General features: G+C 42.4%; 2 protein-coding genes across 7 annotated transcripts in view; one reads left to right on the top strand and one right to left on the bottom strand.

The window, feature by feature from the left end:
- Nucleotides 1-13,888, top strand: part of ptpro (protein tyrosine phosphatase receptor type O) — a 25,867-nt gene extending 11,979 nt beyond the window's left edge. For 4 of the 6 annotated variants that reach the window (XM_061761711.1, XM_061761712.1, XM_061761710.1 and 1 more), the window contains 10 exons: nt 2,661-2,744; nt 4,303-4,338; nt 4,786-4,867; nt 4,927-5,017; nt 6,548-6,624; nt 7,524-7,658; nt 7,732-7,854; nt 8,818-8,972; nt 9,487-9,761; nt 10,971-13,888. In XM_061761711.1, coding sequence (XP_061617695.1) covers nt 2,661-2,744; nt 4,303-4,338; nt 4,786-4,867; nt 4,927-5,017; nt 6,548-6,624; nt 7,524-7,658; nt 7,732-7,854; nt 8,818-8,972; nt 9,487-9,730 — 1,027 coding nt within the window. In that variant the 3' untranslated portion in view covers nt 9,731-9,761; nt 10,971-13,888. The remainder of the gene's footprint in view (nt 1-2,660; nt 2,745-4,302; nt 4,339-4,785; nt 4,868-4,926; nt 5,018-6,547; nt 6,625-7,523; nt 7,659-7,731; nt 7,855-8,817; nt 8,973-9,486; nt 9,762-10,970) is intronic. The other 2 variants (XM_061761713.1, XM_061761709.1) reach the window with 1 other exon arrangement.
- LOC133471794 (F-box only protein 15-like) lies at nt 13,854-20,280 on the bottom strand. Its single transcript, XM_061761762.1, has 9 exons — nt 19,965-20,280; nt 19,763-19,849; nt 18,388-18,492; nt 18,078-18,308; nt 17,661-17,985; nt 16,693-16,775; nt 15,933-16,063; nt 15,739-15,860; nt 13,854-14,631 (listed from the first exon to the last, which is right to left on the bottom strand). Exons 1-9 carry the CDS (start codon nt 20,078-20,080, stop codon nt 14,371-14,373), a joined length of 1,461 nt encoding a protein of 486 aa, XP_061617746.1. The 5' UTR covers nt 20,081-20,280; the 3' UTR covers nt 13,854-14,370.

The following is a 20,280-nucleotide window of genomic DNA, read 5'->3' as shown; positions in this document are numbered from 1 at the left end:
GAAAATAATATTGCACTTTATGAGAATAGAGTAATAGCATAATAACCTGAAAAGTAAAGAATGAAATCGTTTGTGCAAAATGATTGATTTGCTGCAATCCAGTTGATGGTGCTGCTCTTTCTGGTGTGCCAGCCTTAGCCACTGGGGGCAGTACAATACTGTACAGCCACGCAGACGAAGAAGAGTAGTACTTCTTCTACTACTACTACTACTACTACTGTAAGAGACTCCGCAAGATTCTGTAATATTCATCATTTTTACAGATGATAAATATGTGTCCGTGAGTAGCTATTGTTATATTACGGGTCGAAATGTGTTAGTCCACCATTTGTGTTCAAATATTCGTTGCTTCTAAAACTGCAACTCCGGATGCTAAGCATTAGCATTTCAATGGGATTTTCCATTGTATGTTAGCATTAAGCTCGCTGCGGCCATTCTTAGAGGTCCCGTATTTTTGTTATTTAGACCTCCGTTGAGTGACTCTCTCCTCTCTCTACTTAGTGTAAAAGTGTCAATTTCATTTTCAAAAACATGAAAAGCTACTTTTCTATCCGCTTTGGCCATATTTGGCTAAGCCCCCTCTGATTGGTTGCCTCCCACTTGTGAGAGTACACGTGTTTGATGGCGCTGGCTCGGGAGGGGAGAACTTCGCTGGGGACCTGGGTAAGCTCGAGAAATTCCAATGAGCTGATGTCAGGCCTCTCGGCAGAAAAACGTCTGCGACTCAGGAATGCGTGGAGGATTTTACTGAGGCACCATAGCGACAATATTACATCCCAAATACGATAAAACGTTGGGTTTTGCAAAATATGTCCCCTTTTAGGCAACGTAGTTTGGTTGTCTTCCAAACGACTGATCATTCTCTTTGTGGTTGGTTTAGTTTCAGTAAACTTCAGCTGGCACAGCTTGAAGTTTCTTTTTGGAACAACTGCTCACTGTTTGCCAAAGGGCTGCTTATTACAAAGCGAGTTGAACTCACTTCAGTGCCACCGTACAGTGCTCGTATCTCAATCTCCCTCAAACTCCTATGTCGGCTCCCTCGTATCTCAAAGGACTGACTGCCAAGCGTTGGTAACAGAGCTCAATGACACCGAGTGAAAGGTAGCTGCTGCTCTTCACAAAAACACTCATGCAAAAGTCCAAAGTATTTGCATTCAATCTGCTCTGATAAGTGCAATTCACCCCCAAAATGATTTGGATTTTGAACGGAGTCAGCGTAGCGCGTTACAACGCAGTCCAGGGCGGAACCCAGACCGCATGACCAGTAATATCACTCGCTATTCGGCGGGCTTCAAGCGTCACCAAACGTGCAAACATGAGCAAACAAAGCTGTTCCTCTTCCTCTTCCTCTTGTGCAGAGCAAAAGGAGCGCCATGTTGCTATTTGGCATCTGATGTGCTCAATTCTGCAAATCAACAGCTGATGACGGCGCCCCAGACATGAAATGAGGGGAGGAAAGTTCCATTTTGTGTTCAGCACATTTGTATAACGTGCACAGAAAATACCGACCGGTGTGTTAAATATCATTCCCAAGAACAAATCGGGTATATTCGCGAGCGACTTCCGCATTCGGCAAAACTGGTAAAAGCTCTTCTTCTGGGTTCGGGTGAATGACGAAGGGGGGCCGTGACAAAGCAAGCGTAGGAACTTCAAAAGTCGACCAAAGACGACGACAGAGGAGGCGTTTCGGCTTTGTTCGTGTTTACATGTATCATATCACGTTTGCATAAATACACGCGTTAACTTTTGTCTGAAGACACCAGCCATCAAGAAAACGACATGGTAACAAGTTCGCCTTCAAACGACCTCGACCTCATGCTCGTCAGCGTAGCATACGCGGGAAGTTTTCCGGGTTTGGTCATGTGACATCTGGGTCAGCAAACAGAGCGCACCTTCACTAAAAACTGCAATCTGCCATGTTTCGGAATGGGTGCGCTCCATTTGCTTACCCAGACATCCAGGAAGAACAATAATATTTACATTTTGTCCACAGATTATACAATATCAGTATTTGATGGGCACATGATACTGAATTTGTGGCCATAAATGATCATCATTTTTCTCTGCATGTTATACCACAAATTAGCATTTTGTTGGCACGTTATATTTACATAGTGGCCACAATGTAGTATTTTACAGCCACAAATTTGCGTTTTGTGCACACGTCATATCTACATTGTGGCCCTGATTTCCGATTTCCTGGCCACAAATTATACAGTACTTTATGTGCACGCTATATGGAAATGGTGTCCTCGGTTGAATTTCTTGGCCCTTTCATCTCTGGGTCTCTGGAGTTAATGGTTACTAAAAATTGAGATTTGTGATTAATATATAAGAGCTGAAAGACGGTCAGTCAGTCATCGCTAAACGCTTCCAGTGCGTGCATCTGAGAGCTTTCGCAGTTTGTGGCTTTTTGTGTTCATTGATTAATGCGCGCGGGAGCAAAAGAAGACGGCGTGGGCCAATTGTCGGCTACGATTTGGCGCCGATGTCATAGTCGGGACGGAGACAGAGCGTCGTCGACAGACGGGCCGTTGTGCATGAGTCATCAAGTGTGTGTTCGCCACTAAATGTTCCTCTTTGACTTACTAATGCAGCAGCGTGTTGGCGTGTCTGTGTGTGTTTATTATTATTTTTGTGTTCTATTTGAACCCCCCCAGGCGAAGAAGCCTCTTTGCCTTCCTTACCCTACTGCCATCCTGCCTTTGGACTGACTATCTTTTGGCTTTTTATATTAATCCCTGGTAAGTAAGCGAGCGAGCGAGCGAGGGAGGGAGCGGCCGTGTTGCTCGGGAGGAAAGGTCTGGTGAGCGCTCGGTCCACTTCACCCAAACATCGGCAAACGGAAGTACTCCCATTGGATTTTTATAGGGGACGACGGATGGGGGAGATACGTTGGAGATAATGTTTCAACATTTTTTTAAAGTTACAAAAAAATCTGCCAGGTTAGCCTGCAAATGAGAAGATCGTCTCCGTTGCCTTACCTGAATGACTAAAGGTTCAGCAGATTACATAAATACATTTGAATGAAATAATTCACGCTCATTTTAAATTGTATGATAATTAAATGATAAACCAGTTATTAATAAACTACAATAAAAGTTCTTACTTTACTAATATTTTTTGTATTTTACGTAAATGTTTTATTTTAAATCATAACCCATCCTCATTTGAAAGTGATTTTTTTTTTTCCTAATTAATTTCACTGTTATAAAGATAGCTAGGATAGGCTCCAGCAAATAAATTTACATTGAAAATAATACCAAATTAACTTTTATCATCTTTTATATCTATTATTTAATTAGAAATATTAAATAAATAATCATCCATAGAATAGAAAACAGTCACTTTATAAATATTGACTTCATTGTCATTACAATTCATTTGCTTTAGTATCTATGAAACAAGGTAAAATGACTTATTTCACTAACATTTATGTATTTTACGAGAAATAGTTCATTTGATTGAAATATTTCCTGCTCATTTTTAAAAATGATTTACAATAATTCTAATCGCCAATGAATTAAAAAATGTCAACTTTACATCCAGTAAACACGACCAGTTAAAAGTTCATCAGAGAGTTTGTTGAAACATTTGACTGGGCGTGTACATGTTACTCGTATTTTTTACCATCTACAATAAATCACTGAACTAATTGTTTCATGAGATGAATATTAAGATGGAGACAAAAACAATTGGAGAAAAAAAAGGGTTAAATGAAGGTCATAAATATTAAAGAATGTAAACGCCTGCGGGCCACGCTTTGCCCATCCGAACCCAAACGTTATTTTTTTGGGGGCAAAGCACACGAAGCTCATCACCAGACTTTTCCGGAACCACTTTGAAGAATGTCAAACAAACATTTGTGAACGTCAAGTCTGTTTTAACTCAGCGGATGTAGCATGATGCTGACTGTAGCGTGTGCTGGTCTGCATGCCGCCCGCGTGCGTGCCCGCGTGCGTGCCCGCGTGCGTGCCCGCTGCTGCTTTCACACACGTCACACTTGCATGAGGCCGCTTCAACCATCTACAAATATTTGCAAAACAAAAATAGCAACCAGATTTGACTCTGAAAATGAAACCACAAATCAATAAGAATGCATGTTGGAATTCAACGGCTTTCTTTCCAGTTTTGCTCTTTGTGGGCCGAATCATCAATTAGTCACAGCCAAACGAGTGCTTTTTTTTGTCACATGAGCTGACGACCAGTTCAGAAAATGGCCACTTTTGATGGAAGATCGGTCGAGCCCGGACGACGTCGAGTGTGTGAGGGTCGACTTAACTAGTTGTGTTTGTCTCCCAGGGGCAAGACCGCCTTAAAGAAGCGCAAGCTGACAAGGTAACGCAACTACAACACAAGCGCGAGTGTGTGTTTATCGATGAGAAAACATCAGACGCACGCCGTCTGGAAACAATCTGGCGTCCTTTGAACGACTGTCTCATCTGTTGGTTCTCAACTGCCGTCGCATTTTTCTGTCGTCGCGAAGTCGTGACCCACATACAGAAGTTCGGAACAACAACAATAAGGTTCAAAAATAGGCTTTGGAAACAAATGAATAGTGACTGAGAGCAACTCATTAGGAAATTGAGGATGAACATCAATGCATGCACAAAAGATCTATCTTGGCACTGAGCTCTTCTTTTTAGGAAATGACCAAAGCAATTGTAACAGTTTTAACAGTCTGATCTATCCCGCTCTAAAGTTTGGACGACCTGTCCGCGACAAACCAGTTGAGAATCACTGTCGTAATCCATATTTGTGAACGATGCCGGTTTGTGGTTGAAGCCCCGTGCAGCTGGACGACTTTGACGCCTACTTCAAGGAGATGAGCAAAGACTCGGCCTACAAGTTCTCTCTGCAGTTTGAGGTGGGACGAACGTGAGCAAGTGTCATCAAAACGACGATAATCAATGAAAATGCTTCCAGGAGCTGAAGAGCGTGGGACTGGACCTTTCCCACGATGCGGCCGACATGCCAATCAACAGGCCCAAGAACCGATACACCAACATCCTGCCCTGTGAGTAACTGCCAGCAAAAGGCCACACTCCCCAACATTTGCCAGGATGATTTTTTTTTCAATGCCAACAAAGAGGAGCTAGTCTTAAAAAAAGCACAATGTGTATTGCCAACTTAGCCATTTGGTCGTATTTTTCACCAAAAAAGCAAAAAGAAACTCTCTCACCAGGTTAGTTCCCGCTAAGAAACAGACAAAATAGCGGTATCATTTTCACAGTTTTATGTAGGACATTTCCCTTTTTAACAACCAATCGCTTATTAGGGTTATATATACCACCCCCAATTCAATATCGATTCATTTCCTGGCCAGTGGGCGGCGTTCTCGGTGTTACTTTTTTCCCCCCACTCTTTTTTTTAGTCTTTCCTTTTTCCAGTGTTTATACAGAACTCTCTTGTATTTTTACATTTGCACTCCACATGCACAAATACGTTACTGTGCTATTTGTTATTTTCAGATGTTTTATTGCTTAAAAATATGAAATGACATACCACATATTTTCACATGGGCATCAAAATAAATTGCCCGGTCACGATCCCCTGCCACGCTGTTGTAACACGGGCAGAATGTGGTTTGGCATTGTCTTGCTGAAATCAGCAGGGGCGTCCATGAAAAAGACGTTGCTTGGATGGCAGCATATGTTTTTCCAAAACCTGGATGTACCTTTCAGCATTAATGGTGCCTTCACAGATGTGGAAGTTACCCATGCCATTGGCACTAACACAGCCCCATACCATCACAGATGCTGGCTTTTGAACTTTGCGCCCATAACAGTCTGGATGGTTCTTTTCCTCTTTGGCCCGGAGGACACGACGTCCACAATTTCCAAAAACTATTTAAAATGCGGACTCGTGAACCTCGCCCCATCTTTGCTTGTGAATGACTGAGCAATTGAGGGAAGCTCCTTTTCTAGCCAATCATGGCACCCACCCGTTCCCAATGAGCCTGCTCACCTGTGGGATGTTCCAAACAGGTGTTTGATGAGCATTCCTCAACTTTTTTGCCACCTGTCCCAGCTTTTTGGGAACATGTTGCAGCCATCAAATTCGAAGTTCATGATTATTTGCTAAAAACAATCAAGTTGATCAGTTTGAACATTAAATCTCTTGTCTTTGTAGTGTATTCAATTCAATATAGGCTGAACATGATTTGCAATTCATTGTATTGTGTTTTTATTTATGTTTAACACAACGTCGCAACTTCATTGTAATTGGGGTTGTACAAGGGGAAAAAATGTATTCAAATCTCTCAATTTAGTTTCAAGTCGATTCACAAGACAACACAGGTTTTACTCAACATTTGCCTTTTTAACCAAGAAAAGAATCCAAACTTACCAGCTCGCGTCAATAGCAGCAAGGATCCTAACAGGGCTCCTTGTTGCACTCCACAAATCAGCAACGGCACGTCCCATCTGGGAGCTGAGTGTTTTGAAGCCAAATGAGTTGATTCCAAATAAAACCACGTCCAGGAAGAGATGTCAAGAAGTTGTGATTACCTGAAGCCAAGCTGATGAAATCCGATGTTTGTTGGCAGACGACTTCAGCCGCGTGCGGCTGATCTCCATGCACGACGACGAAGGCGCCGACTACATCAACGCCAACTACATTCCTGTAAGTACGTTGAGTTTTTAATACAGACGGATGGGCCAGCGCCAATATGTATATAAAACGTCAAAAGAATCCTTTTAAAAATACTGAAATTCAGTCTCGTTTTTACACTTTATTCTTCATAATTCAATTATAACCAATTTCATGATTAAAAAAAAAAAATCAATACATGTAAAATCTCCTTTTGAGGTTTTTATTAATTTACAACTTTATTAACTAAAATGTTAAAGCTGTGATTTTTTTGTAATCATAATTGAAATATAAACAAATGTTAAGTTTCATTCACTAATATAGTTAATTATAATTTAAAATTGTATTCATATTTTTATTACGTTTTACAAAATGAAAACAATTGCGTAAAATATTTTTCATAAAAATCATGCCCATTTTTTAAAACTGTATTTATAGTACAACTGTAATTAGTGTTTCCATAAAACATAGACACACTACTTTTCACCAAGTTTTGTTCATTTAAATTACATTTCAACGAATAAACTCAATGAACCAAATCAGCCAAACTGATTCAAATAATAAAAGAATTTTCATTTTAAGTTATACATTTGTTGTAATTAAACACGTGATTTATCAAAAATGGTTTAATGTAGAAATAATTGAAGTTGTTCATTAATTAGAATACATTACAATAGTAACAAATCAAATAAATGTACATGTAATTTTTTAACTCAAATGTTCACATTACTGTTTGCCATTAATCAATTGCTTAAGGAGATAAATGAATTCAAAGTCAATCAAAGAAATAAATACATTGTAATGAAGCAGTTGTAGGACGGGGGAGGCGACGGACACACTTTGGACCTGGTGGACTCACATGCACTTTTAGGTCAAAATAAATCAATCAATGAAAAAATCGAATCCAACTTTGTGGTGGTTTTGTTGTCCAGGGCTACAAACATCCCAAAGAGTACATCGCCACTCAAGGTCCGCTGCCGGAGACCCGCAACGACTTCTGGAAGATGGTCCTCCAGCAGAAGTCTCCCATCGTGGTCATGCTGACGCAGTGCAACGAGCGGCGGAGGGCGAGTGTCATTTCCTGCTCGGGAGCCGCTCGCTTCCCGTGCGCCTAAACGTGTTCGTTTGCTGCGTGTTCAGGTCAAGTGCGATCACTACTGGCCGTTCAGCGACGATCCCGTCATGTACGGCGAAATCAGCGTGGAGATGCTCTCGGAAAACGAGTCGCCCGAGTGGACCATCAGGAAGTTCAGGCTAGGATACGTGAGTAATAATAACAGCTTTTGGGATTGTTTGTTTTACTGCAAAAGGTATAAAGTGAATTTTCTTTCCGAGAACAAAAGGTGTGGAATATAGGCCTATTTTTTTCAGAGCAGAGGATGGGATCGTGACCAACATTAAAATACAGTATTTCATATTAATGTAAGCCACTGTAACATTCTGCACAATTTGAACATTAGAACTGCACATAAATAAAGGAAAACTGTACTTGAATGATTCAATTACAAAAAGTCAAATAAAAATTGTGCCTCAATAAATGTTGAAAAAGAAAGTTCTTAAAGATTAAGTGAAAATGTATAATACTTAAAAATTCAAAACAACTGTGCAGAGGCAGTGATTTTTTCGCTTACCACACTTTGGGAATTGCTGCTTGAGAGAATAAAAGCATCTTAGTTTTAGTTTTCCTCTGGAAATTCACTTTTTACATTTTTGACTTGAATGTCGTTCTGATTTTTCTTGGAAAAATACAACTTCATACTTGTGCTATTGTAGACCACATATTCACGGTTTGCCATTCACGAATGTACTTTTTTTTTTAAACCCATCCCTCATTATTGGCGGAACTCTCTGCTTCTTTGCGGGTTTTTTTCCCCCCAAAACTAAAATTTCATGCCAATTATGAGCATATTGAACATTCATTTTCACTACTTGCTGGTTGGTTAAGCCCGGTCCCCATCCCCTGCTGTTCCACTGTATTGCTACTTCTTATACTGACAAAATACATCTTTGTTCTTGGAAAGATGAAAAAAAAAAATCAAATGTTCATACGAAGCAATTTTATCGTAACAACGTTGTTTTCTCAAAAATAGCCAGGTTTTTCATCCCCATGGCCTTTTGGGGTACAAATGGTAGTTATGTTTAATTGGCAATCGGATTACGAGGCGGCCCTTGAAAAATGTTTGCGAACCCCTGGCGAACAGGTGCACTCCCCTCTTTCACCTGCAGGCGGACGAGACCCGGGACATCCTCCACCTGAACTACACGTCGTGGCCAGACCACGGCGTTCCCACGGTAAACGCCATCGAGAGCATCCTGCAGTTCGTCCACATCGTGCGGCAGCAAGCCAACAGGACCAAGGACCCCATCGTTGTCCACTGCAGGTACAACACAATACCAGGTTTTTGTTTTAAAAGTTACAAAGTTGTATAATTCTAAAAAAGTTTGGTTTGGAAAAAAAAATAAAAATAAAATGCATTTCCCAGTCGTGCATTCAAAAAAAAAGTCTTTTCTGAAATTAGTGACGTGTCCAATTTTCTTATTTTTTTATTTTTAAAGTGCGCATTTCTGAATAGTGTATAGCCCAGAAAATAGTCACTAAAATCACTGGGAATACAATTTTCCGTAAACTTGTCAAATACTGTAGGACATCAAGTATTATGGAATCAGCTGCATTTTGTCATGTTCATTGTATTCTTCAGGTATTATACTTTTCGTCGGAGAAATTGAACAAACAAGCGTGGTCTTACCATTTTTTCCATGACTTGTATGTATTCAAGTATCCATTTTAGTAAGATTTCATTTTAGAATGAATGTAATGATGTAAATGCTCTGCTGTAGCCTGAGCACGTTTTGACTGTTGCCGGTGACAATGAGAATTTGTGTGTGTGTGTGTAGCGCGGGCGTAGGCCGAACAGGCACCTTCATGGCTCTGGACCGTCTGATGCAGCACATCCGGGAGCACGGGTTCGCCGACATCTTGGGAATGGTGTCGGAGATGCGCTCGCACCGCCTGTCCATGGTCCAGACGGAGGAGCAGTACATCTTCATCCACCAGTGCGTCCTGCTCATGTGGCAGAAGAAGAAGCAGCAGCAGTCGCTCGCCTCAGACGTCATCTACGAGAACGCCGGCAAGACATAATGACCCACCGCGTGCTTCCGCACGTGACTGAGTGAGTCACCGCACCCGATGCCACCGCCTCACCCTGGCGGCCCGCTCGGGTTGACGCCACACCCGTAGCCTGTCCCAGTTTGCGAACCACTGCTTTCAATCCTATTTTTCTGGCCGCACTCCAACTTCAAATCATGAACCTCCCTGCCATTCCAAGGTCACCACAGGTGTGCCCCAAGGCTCTATCCCAGGGCCCCGCCTCTTCATCACAAAGCTCTATCTTTCACAAATACAACATCCACTTTCACTGCAACGTGGATGACGCTCATCACTCCTTCTCAAGCAAACCCAACCCGACTAAACTCCAATGCTGGTTTCGTACAAACATTCTCAAACTTAACAGCTTAACAGTTGAATTCTTTCTACTTGTAAATCTACACTTGCCAAAACAAATAGTTTCTCTGTTACCATAGACAGTTTACCCCAAATACCCTAACCCCGACCCCCAGTGTTCTTATCGAGAAACATTTTGAGGTACAGCATAGTGTACTCTTATTTTTTTATTGAACCACACACAACAGCGCAATTTTCAAGGAAGAAGCAGCTTGCCACATGGCTATATTATCATACAAAGAGAGGAATTGGGCGAGAAATAAAAGTAGTGTGGATATTCCAGAGGCCGTTGGTGCACTTGTGAAAATAATGCTTATCATTGTAAAACAATCTATATACTGTATACACATACTGTATGTCAACATAATTTGGGTTATGAAAGCTCACGTGCATTTTGGCAACAGAGACTCTCCACACTGTTTTTTCATCCACAGGTCCATATGAAATATTGATATAAAATATGATAATAAATATTAATATTGTTGTAAAACTATATATATTTACATGACATACACTATATATTACACTTTATTAGTACGGCTTGTCAATGGAATCTCGCTTATACCCGGAAACATTTGTTTTTGTTGCAGGAGCTTACGTTGTACGACATGCCATTGGTGCATCTGCAACATTGTTCACTTGTGCACAGCAAAACTAACAGCAGGCGGTCGAACACTTATGAAAACGAGTTGCCGATTCTGCAAACTATGTGACAACTCAGTTTGATGTTTCCGGTTGGATTTTTCGCCCCCCTTGATTTTCTGTTTCTGTCATTTGTATGCTGTCCTCATTTGCTCCGAAAGGCGCCTTTAAATACATTTCTATCATTATTGCGCATGAAGCCGAATGGACTGAATCCCTGCCCTTTTTCTTGCAGGCTTTGAACGTGCCTGCCATGCTTCATCGTCATCTTCAAACACAAAGAGAGCTTCACGGAGGATGGAGTTCTGCTATAAGGAGCCGTCGTCACAAGCGTGCTGATTGGTGGATTACACGGCAGGGGCGGCGTCCTTGGGGGCGGACATGCCAACGGAGGACATTTTGTTTTGTTGTTTTGTTCCATTCCGGAGAAGCTTCACCAAGAACCCAGACAAAAGAGGAGGCATGCCAACTCAAAGTAGCCAGCAAGCAGTGCGAAAGAAACAAGATGTGCGACTTCTCGCTGCTTCATGGTCAAAGGGAACTGAAGGAAGACATGTTGAAAAAGAATCTGCTTCACCTTTGTGAGCCTCCAACACAACCAGACTTCTTTTTCCAGGTCTCTTTCTTTTCCTGTATTTCGGTTTTTGGATCACCCTTCTCCAATTTGAAGGCTCATTCCCTTTGAAGTTTTGGCAAAGGTTTTCCGGACTGATGCCTGTTTGTGACACCAAGCCTCCCAATTTGTCCGGACTTGGAACAAATTCAGAGTTTGAGCACAGAGGTTAGGGTCTCCAACACAACCTGACTGCTTATTTTATTTCCACACTCAAGTATCTTTGAAAATATCCAATCAAATTTGTTTTGCTCATTTTCCTATCTTTTTTTTCCTCAACAAATGAAGACCAAGAGGACTTTTGAAAGACCGCGGCCCGCCTTAGTCGACAGAATTCAGGATGTACGAGCCCATCGGAATAAGAACTTCAGCTAGAAAAACAGTATTGATGAGCAAGCATCTGTCAATGTGCATTAATGACGTCGTTCCATTGCGCTTATTTTAATATGTAAAGACGTACAGGAGTCTTTACGAGAACGTTTGAAGTCATTGTGCACTCAGTCGGGGTCGCTTGAGGTTCTGCCGCCATGAGTTGTATATTGTGTAACTACTGTTTTTACTTGTCATGACTGTAAGAGACACTTTTTTTTTTATAAATGTGTTTATGTGGACCAGGGGTGGGCAAAGTATGGGCTGCAGGCCATGTAGGGTGCACAACCTTTTTCAATCTCACCCACTGAACAGGTAGATTAGCAAGCGTCCTGGAATATTTGTTGCGTTGCGATTTAGCCATTCTTTTTGCTTATTCGTCTTTTTAAATGGGTTAATTCTCAATAAAAATATTAGTAAAAGTACGAAAATATACACATTTAACGATATGATTGGATGATGAATTAATTCTAATGAAATATAAATTAAACTGGGGAACAGAAAAAAAATTATGTTGTTGTTAGATTTTGATGATGATTAAAACTAAAATTGGCACGCTGATTCCAAAATAGCAGTCCGTTTTTTCCCCCGAGCACGTCAAGTTTTTTCTCCACAGTTTACCCTCCAGATAAGCAAAATTCCACTGACGAGCTGTCGTCAGACTTGCCAGCTGATTACGATTGGCCTCATCTGGAGCTGCGTGGCAACTTGTTGTTTGTGCAGTCACAATTGAGACAATTGAGTGCAGCTCCCAATCGGTCGGTACGATCAGTATCAGCAAACAGAAAGCTAGCACAGTAGGAATTAAGAGGATTTGTGCTGGCTTTTCTCTTAACCGTGTAACCATGGGCCTCCCGTCATAAATTCTACCTCGCTTTATGCTGGGGTTTTTTAGTTTTCAAAGCTTGGAACTATCCCATCTTAGTGTTTTATTTACATAGGTATACATTTCCTTTCTTCAAAAACTTGACATGATGGAGAAAAACTGAGATCAGTTTTGGATTCTGCACCCAAAAATTAGTTAAAAACAGTTGTCAGACCTAACTCAACAAAAATTGTGTTCCCAAATGATCAATAACACAAAGTAGTTTACTAAAATCCACTTTAAATTATTTGTAACATAAAATGTGCTGCATAGGTACATTAAACAATTCTACATACACTTAAAAAACATTTCTCACATCAAATCATTGGTTAACCAACTATAAATCAAAATGAGTGAATTCTTTTATTTATATAAAATGTTAAGGGCGGCACGGTGGAAGACTGGTTAGCACATCTGCCTCACATTTCTGAGGTTGCGGGTTTAAATCCGGTCTCACCTGTGTGGAGTTTGCATGTTCTCCCCGTGCCTGCGTGGCTTTTCTCCGGGTACTCCGGTTTCCTCACACATCCCAAAAACATGCAGGCTAGGTTCATTGAAGACTCTAAATTGCCCGTAGGTGTGAATGTGAGTGCGAATGGTTGTTTGCTTCAATGTGCCCTGCGATTGGCTGACGAGCAGTTCTGGGTGTACCCCGCCCCTCGCCCGCAATTAACGGGGGTAGGCTCCAGCATACCCGCGACCCCCGCGAGGATAAGCAGTGTAGTAAATGGATGGATATAACATTTTACATTGTTTTTTTTTCCCCATAACCTACATATTATATGCAAGATATTTGTTTTTTTATTATGGTTATATATCATAATATATTTTATTCTACATCAAATGTTGAATGTGTGTGTGTATATATATATATATATATATATATACACAAAAGTTACATTTAACATTTGACCAAATTTTAAAATGTTACATGCATGTTTTGAGTTTATTACCATTTTCTGTTAATCATAATAAATTAGAAATACAATTTTAAAATAAGAATAACTATGATTTGATGACGAAAAAACATTTTACTTTTCAGTTTTAATTTGACCAGTTTGAAAAATCAAACACGGCCCTTGAGCCAATATGTTTGCCCACCCCTGACGTAGACGTTTATTTTGTGAGCCGCGTCGCTCAAAACGCACTTTGCTACGACTGAAGCTCAGCACGCTCCACTAGTGTTGTCATTGGTGCCATTCTTGTGATTGCGTCACTTTCAAGGACCATTCAAACTGTGTGTGTGTGTGTGTGTGTGTGTGTGTACACGAGGGAGTGAAAATAAAATCAAATGTTCTTCATCTGATTATGTATCATGTAGATTGGTATCCGGCCACGGTAAGCCACAAAAGTTGAGTGGAGGCAACTGGGGTCTTCTTGGGTGTTGAACATGTTTTAATTTTAATCCATTGCACTCTTTACACGTAGCACTGGGACGTCACGCCCGATGACGGCATTTGCTTCTGAGGTTTAAAAAAAATAATAATCTACTCGTTCATGGCCACGTAAGTCACTTTGGGGGAAAAGATGTCAGGACATTGTGATGGCACAAATCCAGTTGCCTCCCTTCAACTTGTACAGATTCATCTGATTGAGTTCACGCGGGTCAACTGTAGCTGCTTGCTCGGGTCCACACAAGTTCAAAGTGATCTTTTCAGAAACGGCACCGCTGATTAAGCAAGCGGGACTTTTATTCCATAACAGAAGTGTCAGAACACAACAAAAGTTTGCTTCTTGCCAAAAAGAAATCACACCTCACCAAAGAAACAAACAGACATAGGAGGGTATTTAGTACCTGGCGCCTTCGTTTTTGAACACACTGACCGCCAGGTCGACGACAAACACCTGCCTCTGCTCCTTCAGCCACACCAGCGCCATCTTCACCAGGCCGCGGGCGTCTTTGTGGACCAACAGGAAGTGCTCGCCGTCCGAGTAGTTGTCGGAGAAGCTTTTCTGAGGCTTGCCGGCTGTCCTGACGCACACGGGTACGCTGACGCACCACAGCGGCGTGTAGACCTCCAGCACCGTCAGCGTCATCACGCAGCAATTCTGCACACACATGCACGCTAGTCCGTGGGGATGGTGGATACATTTGTGTGCGCAATTGATGTGATCTTTAAAATGACAGATGGGCCAGCTTAATCAAAGATGAGGCCCAAAAAAAAAAAAAGAGAGCTACAAATAGCATGATAGTTTATTCTAATAAACTAATTCATCCTCATTTTGAACCAATTTCATTATGAAGATCTTACAGCTGGAAGGGCGACTCTTGCTCAAAAAGTTCAAAAACATCAGCGTAGCTTTGAGGAGGAGGTTTACCAGCACTTCCATCCATCCATTTTCTGTACCGCTTATCCTCACGCGGGTCGCGGGCGTGCTGGAGCCTATCCCAGCTATCTTCGGACGGGAGGCGGGGCACAGCCTGCACCGGTCGCCAGCCAATCGCACGGCAAATACAAACAAACAACCATTCGCACCTGCGGGCAATTTAGAGTCATCAATCAACCTGGGTGTTAACCGAGTCTTTAGTGGGTCCACACTCAGCTGTTGACGGCCTGACTGCTCGAACAGCAAATAAAAGCAAAATAAGTTGATCTACAATCATTGTAGATCCTACGCTGCCGCACAATTGAAATTATCATTAGCTTAACATTGGACAATTATGCAAAAATGAATACATAGAATCATTAGGCTCCAAAAATAGCTTTGTATTACCTTTTTTTGTTTTAAGATTTACAATAAGTCAATTATTGAATGAGATAAATGAAAAAGTGCTAAATTAATGCAACACAAAGGATTCCTGATCATGTAATTGTAGTGGGCCATACTTTGCCCACCCCTGACAAAAATCACAATACATAATTAAAATCACAAACTAAAGCAAGACGGTAAGAAAAAAAAAAAAATCCAACAGTAAACAATACAATGTTTTCATATTAATGTGGAAACAGAACGCTGCTTCACTTTGTTTGGGTTCTGCTTCTGGAAACGCTCAAGAAGGCCGAGGCCTCTGGACGTCTCACGGGAATTCAAAGATCTTGAATACCAAGACCATTCCGAGCAAGGGAATTTGAAAATCGAATCTTTGAACTAACAGGTAGCCAGTGGAAAGCTCTTTGGGCCAGCGTGGAAAAATGAACGGCTCCGGCGCCTTACCTCCAAGGAACCTTCCAGCGAGTCGCTCTTCCAAAGAAGCCGGATGTCCCCGGACAGCAGGCGGTGCTGGGAAACGTCGCCTCTGTCGATGGGCCGCAGCTCCGCCAGGCAGCGCCCCCCAACTGGACGTCACCATGACAACCCGTCAGCCGGTCGCACGCAGCGGGCCGCACGTGAAAGCGCAAATCGACAACCTGGTCTGCAGTAGAGAGGATTGAAGTACGCCGACATGATGTCAGAGGTCGTGTCGTGCAGGCCGAAGTGCAGCGTGTACGTGCGCGTCCCCAAATCGGCACACCGGCGCTCCTCGGGCTCCCAGTAACAACTGTCGAGGGACACCACAGCCACATATTTTCAATTTACAGTTTGAGTTCCGGAACCACTTTTGGAACGCAAAACAGAAACGCCATTTATCAGTTCCAGCCCCCCAAAACAAAAGAAATAGGAAAAACTATTCGGCCAAGGGACGGCTCATATCTCGACAAACTCTAAAGTGGAGGAAGCACTGTTTACCTTTTGACATATTTGTGTTTGGCTAAGCGGCACGGTGGCCGACTGGTTAGAGCGTCAGCCTCACAGTTCTGAGGACCCGGGTTCAATCCCCGGCCCCGCCTGTGTGGAGTTTGCATGTTCTCCCCGTGCCTGCGTGGGTTTTCTCCAGGTACTCCGGTTTCCTCCCACATCCCAAAAACATGCATGAATTGGAGACTCTAAATTGCCCGTAGGCATGACTGTGAGTGCGAATGGTTGTTTGTTCCTATGTGCCCTGCGATTGGCTGGCAACCAGTTCAGGGTGTACCCCGCCTCCTGCCCGATGACAGCTGGGATAGGCTCCAGCACGCCCGCGACCCTAGTGAGGAGAAGCGGCTCAGAAAATGGATGGATGGATGGATGGTGTTTGGCTAAATGAAGGTTCGGAAGAGAGGAGTGGTTTTGGATTGAGTGACGGCGTACCAGACTGGAGATCCCAGCAGAGTCCTCTCCAGCAGCTTGTCCAAGTGCAGGCTGACCGTGACGAAGGCCACGCTTTTCTGACCCTGCACACCCACACGCACGCACACGCATTTATTGCCGGGAAACCCAGACAAAGGCGAGCGGGCAAACTTTTGTGCTCGAGGGACATTTTCCATTTTTGAAAGCCCACGGACTGGCCAACTTATTTGTAGATGAGGATAAAAAAAAAATTAATTAATTAATTAATTAAAATAACAGAAAATTTTTCGTTAAAATGTCAAAAACTGTATATTTTTATATGAAAACACTCATTTTCTATGTTTTTATTTACAACTTAATTACAATTCACAAACAAATAAAATGTAGATTTCAAATGTTTATTAATCAAATAATTCATTATCATTTCTATTATATAATATTACCAAATTGAAAATTTTACATTACGTCTAAAATTGCTTTTTTTAAACAAAACAAAAATGTCATTTGATTATTATCTACAATTCAATTAACTTTTTTAAAAAAAGTTTTTTTAAAGAAGATTACTTGTCTTTGGTTTATTTACATTCAATTCAATTATTTTAACATTTATTTTAAAGATCAAATGTAGATGTAAAATTGTTTATTTTAACAAAATGCTCGTGTTTTTATTTTACTTTTTTGAATTTATAATTAAATCACCAATTAATTAAAATTAAAAAACGTGTTTATGTACAAAATATTTTAACAAATTTGATTTTAAAAATTGACTCGATAATGTATATCATTTAATGAAATAAATAGATGTTAATTGTGGATGTAATTTTGCTAATTTACCATTTTTTTAAAATCTTATTACTATAATAAATCTATTGACCAAAGTTTGAATTACACTCGTGTCGAAAAACAATTTTAGAAGGAAAGAGAAAAACCCATCTCTTTCGATGATGTAAACATTGAGTGGGCGGGATTCCAGAAGGATCCTCACTCACCCTCCAGAAGCCAACGATGAAAGCCGGCGGGAAGAACATGACCTGGACCAGCCTGTCTTTGCCCAGGAGGTGGCCGCGCGGGCGTCCGTCGGCCTCCGCGTCCGTCCGGCAAATGAGCGAGCGCCAAGCCGCTTTGGGCTCGCCGTGCGCGTCCTTCCGCACGGCGCTCAGCCGGATGGCGCAGACGTGCGGGTGGCGCACGAGGAGACTTCCGCCCCAGGAGAAGGTGACAGACGTCTTGAAGATGGACACCGCGCTCAGCGGCGGAGTCGCCTCTCGGCCCAGGCCGTCCCGCAGCGTCACCTCCCACACCACGTTGATGTTCCTGGCGAGACCGACATTTCAGAACCCTCCGACGCAAAAAATATACGCCTTTTTGGAAATGTGTCACCCCCCCCAAAAAAATGGATTGTGTACCTGAGGATGCGCCCAAGGTGCTGAGGCAGCCCGGTTAAGGGGTCAAAGTTTCTGGTTTCCCTCTGCCACTTGCTGAGCTCCTGTCCGCCCATCTTCCACAGGTACCTCTTCTTCCAGCCGCCCGGCGGGCGCTCCTGCGGTTCCGCCGCCCTGTCCGCGCCGTCCTCCGTGGCCTTGGGCCGCCACAATTCCCACGCGAAGTGGGCCATGTAAATCTTGTACCACGTGGCGCTGCGAGGACAAAAGGCTGACACGTAACGGACACGGGAGGATCGAAGCGCTCTCGCGACCGCGACAAGATGCGGCCTACTCGTCGTTGGCGAGGCGGCAGAAGAGCTTGTTGACCTGACAGAGGCTCAGCAACGAGGCGGCGTCCAGGTGGGACAGGATCTTCATCAGGATCTCAGGCGGCAGCCTCAACAAAAATAAAAAAACAGAATGATGATTTATTGACTACAAATAATGTATGCTTGTTCATCTATCTATCCATGGCAGCGCCCAATGGTGCCAGGCAGAACAATTCAATGATCTTCCACTAGATGGCAGAAGATGCCTATTTAACCAGCCGTTGCCATTCATACAAAACAATAATCGCCAATTGTTCAGTCACTCGGGGCCACATTTGTGAGTAAATTGATACAAGATCAACATTATTTTAGCATATTTACTTTTTAGGACATTTTTGTTCAGTCGGGTGTGAGATTTTGCAAAATACACTACGTGCCATGGCTCAATAAAGGTTGGGAAATTGCCAACCCAATTTATAAAATGTTAAAAAGGTACAATTTAAATGGTAAACTTAACACTCTCTGCAACTTTCGCGAAGAGTGCGCGTGGTTATGAGTGGACCCTTGACTTTCGAATTTCACAATACAGTGCTATTTTTCTTCATTAAAACATTAAACAAAGCATAATGGTGGATAATTGTAATTTCAATTAGTTTCAATGGGAAATGTTTTTATATTCGACTCAATTATGTGCCAAGCAGACCAGGAGAAGCTCATCCATGCTTTTAGCTCAAGTAGACTTGCCTCTTGTAATGGTCTTCTGACTGGCGTTATCAAGCTCTTGACACTGGACTCCCCAGAAAGAGCATTAAACATCTGCAGCTCGGGCTCGGAACAGAGCAAACAAGTCAGAGCATATGACTCCAATTCTAAAGTCTTTTCACTGGCTCCCAGTCAGCTTCAGAATTGATTTGAAAGTTCTGCTACTGGTCTATAAATCACGAAATGGTTTAGGTCCTGGATACATGAAAGAAATGCTCATGGAAAATAAACCCCGTAGGGCTCTGAGATCAGACGCCAACGCAAACATGGTGAAGCAGCATTTAGCCATTATGCTGCACACAAAGTTGCCGTCAGCCCCAAGTGGGAATGTTTTGAAGTTCAGGTTAAACATCTATTTTGTCATGCTTTTTAGAGCATTTCCACATTTAAATGATATTTCTTCTTCTTGAGTTACCTTGTGTATGAAATGCGCTATATAAATACAATTGCTTTGCTAAATTGACTCGTACAAGCTTGGTCATGGAATGAATTGAACTCTTAAGTCATTTTATGCTTTGATATAAACTGAAAATTTGCTTTGACCAAGGTCAAAAAAATCGTCGAGAAGCTGTAAGAATGCAGCCCAGCCGATTGTGAATAAGGGACAATTAGCTAGTTAGCATTGAGCTAACGTACCTTTCCAGAGCAAGTTTCAACGATGTCTTGAAAGAATCGACTTGTGTTAAACATTCCCTGGCTTCATTTCTTCTTGTTTCTTGGTGTCTGCGACCCCCCACCCAAAAAAAGTAAAGTAGAATTAAGGGCGAGCTTAAAATAAGATAAACTACAGACAACTAAGCCAAGGTATGCTCAGCTAAAGTAGAGGGAAAAGGTGAACCTGTCGTGAGCCCGGCCAATTGGCTGACTTATTGGACCCCCGGGGAGCCACCAGTCCGGTTCCGGCTGCTGACCCTCCAACAATCTCGGCAAAAACTTCCCACGTCCGCTCGCCATTGACGCCTCGCGAAGACGCCGCAGCCGCCATTGTTCAAACGCTCCCGCCGCCGCCGCCGCCAAAGTTTGCGGCCGCTAGATGGCAGCAGAGTGTCACCTGACGTCAATGACTTTCCGAGGCATGTGCACTCGACTGGACTTTGGTTCCATTATGTCACAGTCGTTCTGCAACACTTTGTTTTCCACAGGATCTCACTCGG

The sequence above is a fragment of the Phyllopteryx taeniolatus genome, chromosome 22, assembly GCF_024500385.1.
Source record: "Phyllopteryx taeniolatus isolate TA_2022b chromosome 22, UOR_Ptae_1.2, whole genome shotgun sequence".
NCBI classification, from domain to species: Eukaryota; Metazoa; Chordata; class Actinopteri; order Syngnathiformes; family Syngnathidae; genus Phyllopteryx; species Phyllopteryx taeniolatus.
This window is presented reverse-complemented; position numbering and strand designations above follow the sequence as displayed.

Excerpts from the sequence above, each read along its gene's own strand:
- LOC133471794 (XM_061761762.1), bottom strand. The coding sequence starts at position 20,080 with ATGGCGAGCGGACGTGGGAAGTTTTTGCCGAGATTGTTGGAGGGTCAG. Across the intron at positions 18,493-19,762 it reads TTGAAACTTGCTCTGGAAAG|GCTGCCGCCTGAGATCCTGA; the intron begins GTACGTTAGCTC and ends ATTTTTGTTGAG. Across the intron at positions 17,986-18,077 it reads CACCTTGGGCGCATCCTCAG|GAACATCAACGTGGTGTGGG; the intron begins GTACACAATCCA and ends CGGTCTCGCCAG.